Source organism: Chiloscyllium punctatum, chromosome 15, assembly GCF_047496795.1.
Source record: "Chiloscyllium punctatum isolate Juve2018m chromosome 15, sChiPun1.3, whole genome shotgun sequence".
Classification (NCBI taxonomy): Eukaryota; Metazoa; Chordata; class Chondrichthyes; order Orectolobiformes; family Hemiscylliidae; genus Chiloscyllium; species Chiloscyllium punctatum.
Genome location: NC_092753.1, coordinates 100,919,174 through 100,934,519, shown reverse-complemented (window position 1 = coordinate 100,934,519; position 15,346 = coordinate 100,919,174). Strand labels below are relative to the sequence as shown.

At 40.9% G+C, this 15,346-nt stretch overlaps 1 protein-coding gene across 2 annotated transcripts in view; it reads right to left on the bottom strand.

Annotated features, from left to right (window-relative positions):
- Positions 1 to 14,002, bottom strand: part of cadm2b (cell adhesion molecule 2b) — an 813,462-nt gene extending 799,460 nt beyond the window's left edge. For both annotated transcript variants that reach the window (XM_072585798.1, XM_072585799.1), the window contains exon 1: positions 13,934 to 14,002. In XM_072585798.1, coding sequence (XP_072441899.1) covers positions 13,934 to 13,991 — 58 coding nt within the window. In that variant the 5' untranslated portion in view covers positions 13,992 to 14,002. The remainder of the gene's footprint in view (positions 1 to 13,933) is intronic.
- Positions 14,003 to 15,346: the final 1,344 nt, after the last annotated feature.

Here is a 15,346-nt window from a genome sequence, read left to right as displayed (position 1 = left end):
GCTAATGGTTGGATACTTGGTAGTGTGGATGAGCAGAGGGATCTTGGTGTCCATGTACACAGATCTCTGAAAGTTGCCACCCAGGTAAATAGTGCTGTGAAGTAGGCATATGGCGTACTGGCTTTTATTGGTAGAGGAATTGAGTTCCAGAGTCCTGAGGTCATGTTGTATAAGACTCTGGTGCGGCCGCATCTGGAGTATTGTGTGCAGTTTTGGTCGCCATATTATAGGAAGGATGTGGAGGCAGTGGAACGGGTGCAGAGGAGGTCTACCAGGATGTTGCCTGGTATGGGAGGAAGATCGTATGAGGAAAGGCTGAGGCACTTGGGGCTGTTTTCATTGGAGAAAAGAAGGTTTAGGGGTGACTTGATAGAGGTGTACAAGATGATTAGGGGTTTAGATAGGGTTGACCATGAGAACCTTTTTCCACGTATGGAGTCAGCTATTACGAGGGGGCATAGCTTTAAATTAGGGGGTGGTAGGTGTAGGATAGATGTTAGGGGTAGATTCTTTACTCAGCGAGTCGTGAGTTCATGGAATACCCTGCCAGTAGCAGTGGTGGACTCTCCCTCTTTATGGGCATTTAAACGGGCATTGGATAGGCATATGGAGGATAGTGGGCTAGTGTAGGTTAAGTGGGCTTGGATCGGCGCAACATCGAGGGCCAAAGCGCCTGTACTGCGCTGTATTTGTCTATGTTCTATGGTACAGAGAACACTGAACGGAGAATTCACCACAAAGGTATACAGGAAAGCCACAGACACAGACCAAAGTCCTGAACTACGAAAGCAACCACCCCAACACACACAAAAGAAGTTGCATCAAGACACTGTTCAAAAGGGCCACAACACACTGCAGTACACCTGAACTGCAAAAAGAGGAAGAAGAACACCTATGCAATGTATTCACCAAAAACGGATACCTCCGCAATTTCATCAACAGATGCCTAAGGGAAAGACAACGGAACGAGGACATGCCGCAACCCAAAGGACTAGCCATACATCAAGAACATTTCTGAACTGACAGCCAGACTACTACGACCACTAGGACTCATAACAGCACACAAACCAACAGCCACTCTCAGACAACAACTCACCAGGACAAAGGACCCGATACCCAACATGAGCAAAACCAACGTAGTGTACAAAATCCCATGCAAGGACTGCACAAAACACTACATAGGACAAACAGGAAGACAGCTAACGATCTGCATCCATGAACACCAACTAGCCACGAAACGACACGACCAGCTATCCTTCGTAGCCACACATACAGATGACAAGCAACATGAGTTCGACTGGGACAACACTATTATTATAGGACAAGCCAAACAGAGAACAGCCAGGGAATTCCTATAGGCATGGCACTCATCCACAGATTCTATCAACAAACACATCGACCTGGACCCAATATACCAGCCACTGCAGCGGACAGCTGGAACTGACAACCTTAGGAATGCCATCTCAGAATGAGTATCAATCACTTGGCAAACGAATGTTAATGCTCCTGGGTCTCAATATTCAGAAAGGATTTTGTTCAAGTATTGTTTCAATTTTCCACATGCATAATCTAATGCCACGGGTGACTTTGCCAATTGGTGCCAAATTAACGTTAAATCTTGTGCTTTGGACCCATGCACATTTGTAACTGGACTGACTGTCCAAACTCTTTTTACAGAGGGTAGTATGGCCAGTGATAGAGAAGTGACTGCCTGTTCTCGAGTAAACTTACATTCAATTCTCACCCACTGCACCATTCATCACAATGATGGGATGAAGTAATCTTCATTAAAATACAGTAATAGACATAAATGTTTCATTCTATATCCATTGATATAAAGAGTAGTGAACAACATAATTATGGATTGTATTCCTGAAGTCTGGCAGAGCTGAGACAGTTGAACAGCAGTGTAGTGATGGATACAAGGCTGCTACTGGTAATGATACTGATAGTGATTAATTCAAAGAGATGAATTGTGAATATTGGCAGAGCATTAAGTGCACCTAAGTATTTTGCTGTTATGTACCTATATCAATCTGCCAACCAAATAGGGGGAAATGCTGTTGAAATAGTTCCTCGATATACACTCACATTCACAAGTGGTAATATTTCATTGCCTCCCTCTCCCCAAATAGATAATCCCATTTATAATGATGACTAAATTTGCTGTTCTTACGCCAATGCAATCATTTTCACATCATCACAACATTGCAACCAAGAAACCACTTTGCGATGTTGCAAATCTAGAATATAGAACTATAGAGAGGCTGCAGCACAGAAACAGATCATTCAGCCCACTTTGCGCTGGTTCCCTAAATGGACAAATTGTTTTGTAACATTTCCCTGCCTTCTCCTTGTTGCTGTCCAAACATTCCCATCTCAGATAATGATCCATTTCCCTATTGAAAGACTGAATTGACCCAACCTTCTTCCTAGTCTTAAGCAGTGCATTCTCCATAACAAATTAAAAATGGACACTGGACCTGATGATTAACTCTGCTTTCTCTCCACAGATGCCACCAGACCTGCGGAGTTTCTCTACCACTTTGTTTCTCTTTCAGATTTTCAGCATCCACAGTCCTTGTTCCAGAATAAAGCTGATTTATTTGCATAAATATATTGAGTGTTAAATGTATTGAGTCTTACACATTGACCAACTGAATAAAAGACTCAGTCAATGTGAAGTCTGGCTTTTTGTTGGTGAGCACTTTTAGCTTGAATGAGGGAACATGCCTACATGAACAAGGCAGCCACGCTGGCTAATGTCTGTAATCCTGACCAGGACAGACAAGCAGTACTGAACTCGAAAGGGTATTCAACTCAAAAGACCATCGCCACAACTTAATTGGGAAGAGTGCACTTAAAATTGTCCACTTTATTCCACAAGTTGTCACAAACGTGCAACTACCCAATTAAAGCACCAAGATGATCAATGTAATAAGATGGAGAACTGTGAATGCTAGAAACCTGAAATGAAAACAGAAATTGTTGGAGAAACTCAGCAGGTCTGACTGATGCCAAAAGAGAAAATGCTGGAAAATCTCAGAAGGTCTGGCAGCATCTGTAAGGAGAGAAAAGAGCTGATGTTTGAGTCTAACTGACCCTTTGACAAAGCTAAAAAAAAGGGAGAGAAATAGGGAGGTATTTATACTAGGCTGAGAGAAGGTGAGTCATGGCTCCAGAAGCAAAGGTAGCAATAAAGAGTTGATAATGACAGTGCATAGAGAGATTATAGGGAGATTAGGAGCTGTGAATGACCAAGGCTGAAGCCAGTGCTATGTGACAAAACGTGTGGGGAATGGGAGGGGGGGGGGGGGGGCGGGGAAATGGGTGAAGCAGAGGCAAAATGGAAAACAGGGGAGAAGGGTAGCAAAGGGGGAAGAGGAGAGGAAAAGGGTGATGTGAGAGTGGGGAGCGAGAGAAAGAGAGACAATCAAGAAATAAGAAGTACAGAACAGTGAAAAAAATTTAAAAAGATAAATAAAATAAATGAAATAAAATTACGGAGCAGAATGAAAACAGAGGGGTCGAGATGGGATAATCATCTGAAGTTGTTGAATTCAATGTTGAGACCGGCAGGCTGTAACGTGCAGAGTCGGAAGATGAGATGCTGTTCCTCCAGTTTGTGTTGAGCTTCACTGGAACATTGCAGCAGGCCAAGGACAGACATGTGGGCATGGGAGCGGGATTGTATGTTGAAGTGGCAAGCCATGGGAAGGTCTGGGATCTGATTGTGTACTGATGATCAATTTATCTGATGGACTGCTACTTAGGACAAAATAAATTCATTACAGGTTTCATTATTAACAGCAAAATAACTATTTATTGTAAACACACTTATTATTTCATAGTAATGGATTCCTAATTTACTACAATGTGACTTAAGCCAAACCTCTTTAAACCCCAAATACACAAACACACACCAATAAACCTGAAGGTCTGAATGAGAGAAGGAACTTTCTGTCAGTCCACCAATAAAATGTGCAGTTTCACCCACTCACGAACCTTGAGTAAGCTGAGAAAGACATAATCACTCAGGAGAAACTTCCCTGCAGGTGAGTGGAAATTTCCTTCTGCTTTTGTGTCTGTCTCCGCACTCAGTCTCAACCCCCTACTTAACAGTAAATGTGTCAAAAAATGTGGGGTTGGTATAGCAGAAGTACTGCATGGGAATTTCAAACAGGTACTCGTATGCTATACACAGAAACAGATTCAGGAATATTTTTAGAAGGTTCTTATCTCTACAGAAGTGCCTTGATGTTAGAACAGCTATCATTTTATCTGTGATTCACAGCACTTGAGCGAAGCATGTTTGATTTTAACTGTGTATGACAAACATTCTGTAAGACTACACAGTTTTCCATTGACCAGTATTCGTGAGACTTTAAAAAAAATAAAAAACTCATTTCTAAATTACATCTGTCACATGTCCTAATTTCAATTACTGGAGTTTAATACTTCTCAGCAGCAAATGCTATTCGATGTTTGTGGATCAGTTGTATGCTGCTGCCTGGGGTTGATTAGAATATAGCTGTGCTGCATAAAGTAGACCTTGTCCCTTTATCAGATTTGGCAATCTAGGTGTTCTGATTGGTTGGCCAATTGACACTAACCCTTCAAAAAAAAAATGATGCACTGGAAGACACAATTTCACTGCGAAAATAAGCTGCAGGTCACCTGCCTTCTAATCTACTGCCGTTCAATTTGCACCATACTCGGTTCTGGATAAGGCCATCTTGAGCTGATTAAGGCATTCAGTTATCACAAGCTGTCTCATCCTCATCCCAGCATACAGTAAAACCTGGACACTGGACAACCGCCAGACATAGTCAATGAATGGAACTCAATGTCTAAAGATGGAACTGTGTAATTTGTTTCTGTCGGCTTTCTTCTGTTTAAAATTAAAATTGCTAATTATATATTAAAATATTTGACAGAAGTTTGTCTCAGAGTGACATTTCCTCTGACAGAATTTGCTCGAATGACATATCCCACTGGGATCCTATCAGGTTTCTGACATTGAAACAATGTGGATTTCAGTTTGCTTCCTGTTTTGAAACGGAATGTCTCTTATGTGCCATCTTCCATCAGAAACTGCAAGATGATAACTGATCAGACATCCTTCAGAACTGAAGAAAATCCCCTTGACTAGGCTAGATTATGCAGTGGTTATTATGCCTGCCGCAGCATTCTTCAGTGAATTCAGCAGATTCCAAGAGCAACCTATCTTAGCTGTAAAATGTCACATTGTCGGGATCGCAGTACAGAAAGGCTGCCTTTGGGCAGTGACACACCCTTGGGACTTAAGTCAGGAATCACATTTTACCTGATAAACTATATATATATTGTTTGCTGGTTTAATAAAATATGAGCTGGGAACATCTCAGTTTTGAAGTTACAAATCTGTCATGTTTTTGAGTTTATAGCAAAGTGTTGAGGAAAGCAAAATTACTGACACGCTTATGTTGCACATAATAAAGGATAACTCAGTGAATTCAAAATAATGTAATTTCAAGATTCCAATGATGACTTCAATGTATTTTATGGTTTTGAACATTATTTCACTCTTCAATTGGAATGCTACATAGATAAATAGCATGAGGGCCACCTCATTATAAGAAACCCAAAGGATCATTAGAAATAGGGACAGAAGTAGGGTATTTAGCCCTTCGAGCCTGCTCATGGGGAGGCAAGGGTCTAGTGGTATAATCACTGGACTGTTAATTCAGAAAGCAAGGTAATGTTCTGGGGACCGGAGTTTGAATCCCACCACAACAGATGGTTGAAATTGAATCCAATAAAAGTCTCAACTTAAGAGTCTAATGATGATCACAAATCCATTGTCGATTGTCAGAAAAAAAACATCTGGTTCACTAATGCCCTTTAAGGAAGGAAATCTGCCAACATTACTGTCTGTTCTGGCTGACATGTGACTCCAGACCTACAGCAATGTGGTTGATACTCAACTGTCCTCTGGCCAATTGTCTCCTGGGGAGTGAGGAGCAGGTCCCAGACTGATCCCCCCCAGTCTGGATTCACAGGCTGAGATGAGAATCCAGGTCTGCGACTAGGCCTGGCTGTCAAAGAAGTGGAAACACCAGCAGAGGAGGTGGACTGGCAGCAGCATCTGGAGGAGTGAGGGATGGGGAGCAGGAGCTATGGAGCCTGCTTATTCCCAGGCTCATGGTCCCAGTTCGGATACAGAGGCTGTGGGAGTGTTGGCAGCAGAGTCCTGTAACTGAGACCCCAGAACCCGTTAGAGAGAGCATGGCCGATGTCAAGCAGTGACTGGAGGAGCAGCGAAGGAGGAACAAGAAGAGAGAAAGATGAACTCTGTTGCAGTAAAATCTTGCAATATATTCAGTGTTTCAAAATGGCACCAGAATGTGGCGACATTTTGTGTATAACACAAGAAAAAACACCTTTCATTGTAATTTTACATCTATGTGAGAATAAATCTAAATCTAATCTAAATTGAATCGAACCTAAATCTACATATGGGCAATGAATGCTGGCCTGGCCAGTGATGCGCTCCTCCCACAAATGAATAAATAAAGAATTTGATATTCCTCACGTCCATTTTCCTGCTCTTTCCCTGTAACCCTTGATTCAACTGCTGATCATGAATCCATTGATGTCAGCCTTAAATATACACAAAGGGACTCTGTCCCCACAGCTCTGTGTTTTTGGAGCTCCTTGACACACAATACTCAGAAAAAACTCCCCTCATCTCAATCGAAATTGGTGTCCCTTTATCTGAGACCAAACCCCATGGTCCTAGACTCTCCCATGAGGGAAAACATCCTCTCAGCATTGACCCAGTCAAGCCCCAAAGAATCCGATACGTTTCAATGAGGTCACCTCTCATTCTTCTAAATTCCAGTGGGTAGGGTCCCAGCTTGTTTAGCCTTTGCTCATAACACAGGGGGCATCTTTGTGAACCTTCTCTGAACTGCCTCCAATACAATGATTTCCTTCTTTAAATATGGGAACCAAACTGCTCACAGTATTCCAGATGTGGTCTCCCCAGCGCCTTATCCAGTTGCAGTAAGGCTTCTCTACTCTTAAACTCCAACCCACATAAAATAAGGGCCAACATTCCATTAAAAACCAAAAGAACTGTGGATGCTGGAAATTAGAAACAAAAACAGAAGTCACTGGAAAAGCTCAGCAGGTCTGGCAGCACCTGTGAAGAGAAATCAAAGTCACTGGGTCTTCACAGATGCTGCCAGACTTGCTGAGCTTTTCCAGCAACTCTGTTTTTGTTTCTAACATTCCATTAACCTTCCGGATGACCCGCTGCCCCTGTGTACCAGCCTTCTGCGTTTTGCCCACGGGTACTCCCTAACTCCCTTTGGGCTGCAGTTTTCTGCAGTTTTTCTTCATTTTAATAATTCTGTTCTTTGTTCTACCTTCCAAAATGAACAACTTCACATTTTCCCACTTTATTTGCCAACTTCTTCCCCACTTATTTAATCTCCCAACCTTTGTAAATTGTTTGTATCTTTCTTACAACCTGTCTTTCCAACAACTTTTGTGTTATCTACAAATGTGGCTACTGTACATTCACTTCCTCTCTCCAAGTCAATTATACATATTGCAAACCATGTAGGCCAGCAGTGATCCCTGTGGAACGCCATTAGTCCCAGGCCTCCAAATGGAGAAAAAGCCTCTTTGACCTACTCAGTGTTTCCTGCCCATGAGCCAATTCTCATTCCATGCCAATATACTTCCCTCCAATGCCATGGGACCTTATCTTACAATTTAATCTTTTGAGAGGCACCTTGTCAAACACCTTCTGGATGCTCAAACACAACACATTTAGTGATTCCTGTGTATCCACTCTGGTGAGACTTCCTCAAAAGATTATAATAAATCAGTCAGACATGATTGCTCTTTCATGAAGCCATGCTGACTCTGCTTGATTATATTCTAATTTTACAAATGTTTTGCCTTTACTTCCCTGATAATTAATTCCAATACTTTTCCAACAATCAATGTTAGGCCAATCGGCCTTTAGTTTCCTGCTTGTTGCAACCCTTCCCTAATGAACAGGGGCATCACATTTGCAGTTTTTCAAACTAGACCAATTGGCTGGAAGACATAGGAACAGGAGTAGGCTGTTCAGCCCCTCAAGCCTGCTCCATCATTCAATAGGATTATGGCTGATTCAACATTTCTTCAACTCCACTTTCCTGCCCTTTCCCCTTACTCCTTGGTTCCTTTCCTGATCAAGAATTTATCTCGGCTTTAAATATCTACAAGGACTCTGTCCCACAGGTCTCTGTGGCAGGGAGTTCCAAAGATGTTCAGACCTCTGAGAAAAGAAATTTCTCATCTCAGTCTTAAATTGGTGCCCCTTTATTCTGAGATTATGCTCTCTGGTCTTAGACTCTGCAATGAAGAGAAACATCTCAGAATTTACCTCAAAGTCCCTTAAGAATTTCATATGTTTTAATCTTCTTAATCTCCAAAACTGCAGTGAGTAGAGTCCCCAATTGAATTGGATCCTATGATGAGAAGTTCACCACGGGGTGCACGAATTATGAATATGAGTCCAAACCTCATTAGGAATATTACAGTCAAACAGCTGCATTCTGTCTGCCAGCTGAACTCAGTCCTTTAGCTTTTACTCCTTTCATTCCCACTGAAAGAACTAGAAACCATCTTCAATACAATGTGCTGATGGTCATTACACAAATGCCAGATGGATCCCAAATGGCCCTTTAACATTTCACTATGATCATATCAGAAGTTAAACAAATGTCAAGAAGACATTTTTGCAACTTAATATTAACTCTCACCATTAGAAAACCTGGCTGTGCAGTTTAACAGCATGCATTTAAAGCTGGATTAACCTACAAAGTACATTTTATTTTCTATCTACTTACCTCTCCAAGGAAAGATTATCCTGAAAAGTTCTGTAGAAAAAGATTTACTTTATATCATATCTTCCACATTACTCCACATTACTCAGAAATGTCTCAAAGAGCTACATATACCAGGAATTATTTATGAGCCTAGTGATGATAAACAGATAAAAATAACCAGCTAATTAGAAGGTGTCACAGCACTAATAAAATAAAATACTAATCAAAATTTATTTATTTTAATAGTGTTCATTGGAGAAAAAATGTTGGGTATACTATCGGGCAGCCCCTGCTCTTTGTCATACACTAAATCCATTTGATCTTTAACATTCACGTAAAACATTGGAACTAGTTTATTATGTCGGCTACCTGCTAATGGTACCTGATAATGCAACTGTGCTTCAGCACCACACCACAAATTACATCACATTGTTTGCTCTTTTATCACTAAACCATACATAAAATGTAGTCCGAGCTGCCCAGATTGTGGTATATATATATATATAAAATAAAGGATAGATTCCTGCCTTTCCAAAAGAATTCCTGAATCAGATATTTGGACAGCTGTAATAATTTCAACTGAAGTAAATACCTGCTCCAAAATGTATAGTCACTTAAGTCAGTAGTAATAAAGAAAGCTTTCAGATACATACACATTGCAGAAATATCTCAAAGTGCTTCAAATGAGGATTGTGTAAACACATTTACGAATATAAAGGCGCAAATTTGCAATCATAGATATCATTGATAGATCGGACAATAATGAAACTGCACTTAAAGCTTTAATCACAATTACAGTGTCCTTTATATATATTGGTAACTCAAAGACATAAGGTATATTGCATTTTTTTTCTTTCAGAAGCTCAACTAGCTACAGATTAGTGATCATACCCTAGAGGTATACGCTCAAGATTTTTCAAGCAAGGCACAGATTTTAATAGAAGTTCAACTAGGACCTATAAGTGCATTTGCAATAGCAGAGACTGTATAATGAGATCTGATTGTAGGTCATCAGCCTGAACCTTTCTAAGTGTTTATTTCCTCCTATGAGGAGGCATGCTGGTTGAGGAATTTACAATCATTTTGAGAGATCTTTAATTTAATCGAGAGAATGCATAAATTAAGTATAGGCTTTTCTTTAAGACAACAGCATTCTACACGAAGTATATGGCAGGATTAATGGGCCTTGGTTACACAATCAGCAAAAACAAACTCAATCTCTGCTTAATTTATCCAAACTCAGAAATATTCAAGGCTGAATTGAGTGAAGGGTTTGGACAAAAAATGCTTAATGGTTTTCTTCTGTGCTCTTGGTTTCAATGATTCTCTAAAGGTAGAACAAGAGGAAAAAATTGAATAGCTCTTTCAAAGTGCTGGCACACATACTGTGGGCTAAATGACCTCATCTAAGCTCCATGATTTTAGTGATGAAGTCTCAACCAGGCTGGATAGAGGGGAACCAGTAGATGTGTTGTATTTGGACTTCCAGAAGGCATCCTTGATCATTTGGGGATTCAAGAGTTATCGGGATAGTAAACGTGAGGAGTGTTGGGTCAGCCATGATCCTATTGAATAGTAGACCAGCCCCAAGGGGCTGTATAGCCTGCTCTAGTTCCTATTTCCTTTGGCTTTATGGTCTTACAATTCTGTAATTTATTAGGAAGAGAACTCTAAACCTTAAAGTCCATTTTCTGGTGTGTTTTCAAAACTGTGAGAGGATAGTGCATTATAAAACAACACTTGGCTTTTACTTTTAGGAACTGAGCTTATATGAAATAAGTTTGTGCAGTCTCAAATCAGAAAATTTTTACTCAGAGACACGGAGTGTGGAATGTGGTGTTAATTGTTTGTCTTCAGGAGTAAGGACCATTCCAATAAATTATAAAGGGTGCTACTTGAAGGCCTGCAAGCAACAACAGCCCAGTTTGCTTTTCTGATTTGTTGAAGGTCGAAAGCCCAGCACACAACTTGATGAACACCTGAGATCCTAAAGTAATAACTCAGCCTCGGGTTTCAACTGGCTCAGAATAAATAACCCACACAAGCTCAAATTTTAGCAAAACTAGTAGAGGGAGAAGTACGACAAAAGGAAATGTTAGTGTTCCATCAGGATGCAATCTACAACATAAATGCATCTCAAACTCCAGGAACAGCATAAGCAGACCTAAAAATGAACTGCCAATCTACAAAATAGAAGCCACCTATCTATTGAACAGTGTCAACAGCAGAAAATAGAACAAAGTGATCCTCTGGCCAAGAGACCAGATCGAAGCCTGAAGTCCTACTCCATCCAAATGTAGATGGTGATGGGTAATTGAATTACAGGTGGAGAACACTGCATGACTATTCCCTTCTTCAGTGATGAGCGAGCCCAGTATGTGAGGGGAAATAACAAACCTGAAGCATTTGTAATTATCTCCCGGAGTGATTCATTTCAGCCTGCTCTGTAGGTTCTCAGCATCACAGATGCCAGTTATTATCCAATTCAATACACTCCAGTTGAAGACACTGGATATGGCAAAGGCTATGGACAATATCCTGGCTGTATCACTGAAGGTGTGTTTTCTTAACCATGTTGTTCCAGAACAGCTAAAGCACTAGCAATGAGATAGTAGGTGGAAAATTGCTCAGATATGACCTGTTACAAAGAACCAAACAGATCCAATCCAGTTACTCATTCCTCCATCAGTATAGTCTTGATCATCAATAAAGTGATGGAGTTACTGTTATCGTGCTATCAAGCAGTTCTTACTGACCATTATCCTGCCTCTCAATGTTAAGTTTGGGCTTGGTCAGAAACACTGGGGGATAATATGACTGAGGAATAGTTGGAGTTTTCAAACAAGCTGCAGGATTTAGATAAGGGGAGGACCGAATGAGGGGTGCAATAATATTCAATGTATATACTCCAAACTCATCACTCTGCCAGGGCCCCATCCTTAATGTCACTGGGACATAATCTCCACTGCATTTGATTTACTGAAGTAATTGATATGAGCCACAGGAGACTCCGTTCTAGGAATCAGCTTGATGGGTATAGGAAGGAAGGGTTACCAAGTATATTGATAGCTGCTGATTCCATTAAGGAAATGGGGTTGCATGGTTGCTCAATGGTTAGCACTGCTGCCTCACAGAGCCAGGGACCCACGTTCAATTCCAGCCTCTGGCGACTATGTGGAGTTTGCAGTTCTCCCTGTGTCTGCATGGGTTTCCTCCAGGTGCTCTGGTTTCCTCCCACAATCTAAAGATGTGCAGGTTAGGTGAATTGGCCATGCTAAATTGCCCATAGTCTTCAGTGTAGGTTAGGCGGATTCGTCAGGATAAATGCAGAGTAATAAGGTAGGGGAATGGGACAGAATGCGATACACTTCGGAGGGTCGGTGTAGACTTGTTGGGCCAAATGGCCTGTTTCCACACTGTAGGGATTCTAAGAATATTCTAAGAAAAAAAACAGTAAAATGGAGAAAAGGATCTTTCGGAGCCTCAGCATTCCTCAATTGCCATGTCCACCTTGAAAAGTATTAAAGTGACACATCGGTTGGCCATTATGAAGCTTTAGTTGGTACCTCAAGAGTTTGTGGCAGTTTCTCACTTCTTTGTGCAATGGTCAATATGCTCAACCACAGAAATGAAAGTTAAGTGAATCTCCACTGCCTTAGCCTTCCCCCTTTAGAAACATGTACAAGTGATCTCAGTGATGTATTAACTCACACACTGCAGATGCAGATTGTCCTTTATTTGGTTATTGAAAAGGGCAACTCTCCTTTGCTACAATTCCTGCAGCAGGACCCTTAGTCCTTCAGGATCAAATGCAGTACTGCAGTTCATATTTCTCTGCAGAACAACTGCACATTTTTAGCTACTCTTCTGGCGCCATGCTAACTTTCCCTCTCATGGCAAGCTGCAGTTCTTTAAAAGTTGCTGCTTTAACAGTTTTTTGTTTCACTTCCAGCCCTGCTCACTGATGTCAGTGGCCTTCACAAATCAGGAACAGGGACTGCCACTGGAAGATTTCGAACAGTGCCATCCCAAGCTGCTAACTCCATGGATCAGGCTGAGAAAATCATGGCTAGGTTTTGAGTATTAATGCAACTACCACAATCACTCCCCTCTGAATTTCCAGTTTGCAATATCAGTGTTAAACATCAGAAAAGTTAATCTTCAACAATTTTTTTTAAAAGTTTGAATGATTACACATAATTGGCTTGAGAAGAAGTATTAGATAATTCAACTCTTGCATACAAAGGCTTTTCAGTCCAACAGGACCAATTTCGTATAAAGTACAAACGCAAGAAAGATGATTGATATTTTACAACATTTTTGTTTCCACTTCTGGAATTATCTTTGCCATCCAGCAATGGGCTTTGAAATGAACCTCTCAATGTTTATGAAACCATATGGCTGCAGAACCCCAGCTGCAATCTCTGTCACAGCTGTCCATCAACAACTAATCTATTGTTGCAGGTTATTGTTGCATGAAATATCTTGGTCACGGTCTCACATGGCAAAGCTGTAACATTCTGCAGTGAGAAACAGATTTCTGCCTCCACTCCTCATGTAGTGCTCATGATCAGTTGAGTGGCAAATATTTCCCCAGAAGATCAGGAAAACATGTGAGATGAGATTCTATAAAAACTATTACAGTTTTAATTTTTTTACTTGTGCGATGTGGGTGTTGCTGACTGGTCAAGCATTTATTGCCCATCCCCAGTTGCCCCACAAGGGGGTGAGCTGCCTACTTGAACCGCTGCTGTCCACATGCTGTAGGTAGACCCACAATGTCCTGAGGGAGGGAATGCCAGGATTTTGACCCAGTGACAGTGAAGGATCAGCGATATGTTCCTAAGTCAGGATGGTGACTGGCCTGGAGGGGAACATGAGGAGTCAGTGTTCCCTTGTAACTGCTGCCTTGTCCTTTTAGGTAATAGAAATCAATTAAGGGAAAATGTAGTGGTAGCTCAGACAATAATTTCAAGCAGTATGTGTAAAAGAAATGCTTCCGGAAGAATGGGGGATGACTGAGATGGAATAACAGCCTAAAAAGCAGTAAGTTCAAAACTCACAACGAAAACAGGAACTGTTGGGAACAGCAGCTGGGGGGAGAGATGACGATGCTTTCATGGATGTTGAGAGTTTCCAGCACATTCTGTCTTTGCTCATGAGAATTACACAGCAGTTACTCTTCGGCAGTTCGTAAATGATGATTCTACAATTCAGAAGTGTCACTGAGCACCTGCAGAAATCAGGTATTCACCTGTCAGTATGAATTTCTAAAAGGCAAGACATTTTTGATCAATCTCATTAAATCCTTTGAAGAACAATAGTAAAGGATAAAGGAATTGGATATGGTTTATGAGAGCTGTCAAAACGCTTAAACCAAAACCTGCCAATTAAGAAACTAGTGTCAAAAATATGACAGGTGAAACTGAAGAGAATGTGACTATATGAAGACAGAGATGAATGGAGAACAGAAAATATAAAGGAATAAAGGTCATATTTAGCTCAGTAAGGTTACTGTTGTAATAGTTTGCAACACTCATTCATAGAAACGATAGAAAAGAAAATTTTACATGGTGCAATAAAACGTTACCAGGTACTAAAGGACTTTGACAGAAAGAGAGAACTTGGGAGATTACAGCTTTTACATGATCACTTTGAATGTTAAGGTTAATGACAAACTTTTAAAGTTGTCTGTCAGGAACCTTGAGATCTTTACTGAAAAGCCTTGATCTAGATGCAGCTTTGTTATCAATAGGAATATGAACAGTAATAGAGATGACTTCCATCAGCCTGAAAGATCTTGACAAGTAGTTAAAGTTTGAAAATTACTACAAAGTACCACAATTATTATATGAGGACAGTACAGTGGGGACCATTAGACCACCAGGAAACTAACTGAACATTCAGCACTTTTAGCCTGCCCCCTCCCCCCCCCAACCCCAGCACAATTGTGCCTGATCTGACACTCTTTATGTTCACTTTCCTATACTTTCCCTGTACCTCTTGATTCTTCGAATGATCAAGAATCTGATTTTTAACTATACACAAAGATTCTGCCCCACATCCCTCTGTGGCAAGGAGAATCAATGATTTAGAACCCCCTGTGAGAAGGCATTCCTCATTATCTCAGTCTTAAATTGGGGGTGCCCCTTTATTCTGACACTATGTCCCCTGGTCCTAGACTCTCCATGAGGGGAAACATCCTCTCAGCATTTATCTTGTTAAGTTTCTTTAGATCCTATTTGTTTCAATAAGATTATCTCTTATTCTTCTAAACTCCATTGAGCAGAGTCTCAACCTTTTTAGCGCTTGCTGGTGAGACAATCCCTCCATAATGGGGATCATCCTAGTGAACCTTCTCTGAACTGATTCCAATGAAATATTATCTCTCCTTCAAAAAGGGGATGAAGACCGCTTACAGTACTCCAGATGTGTGGACTCCCCAGCACTGTCTACAGTTGCAGTAAGATTTCCCT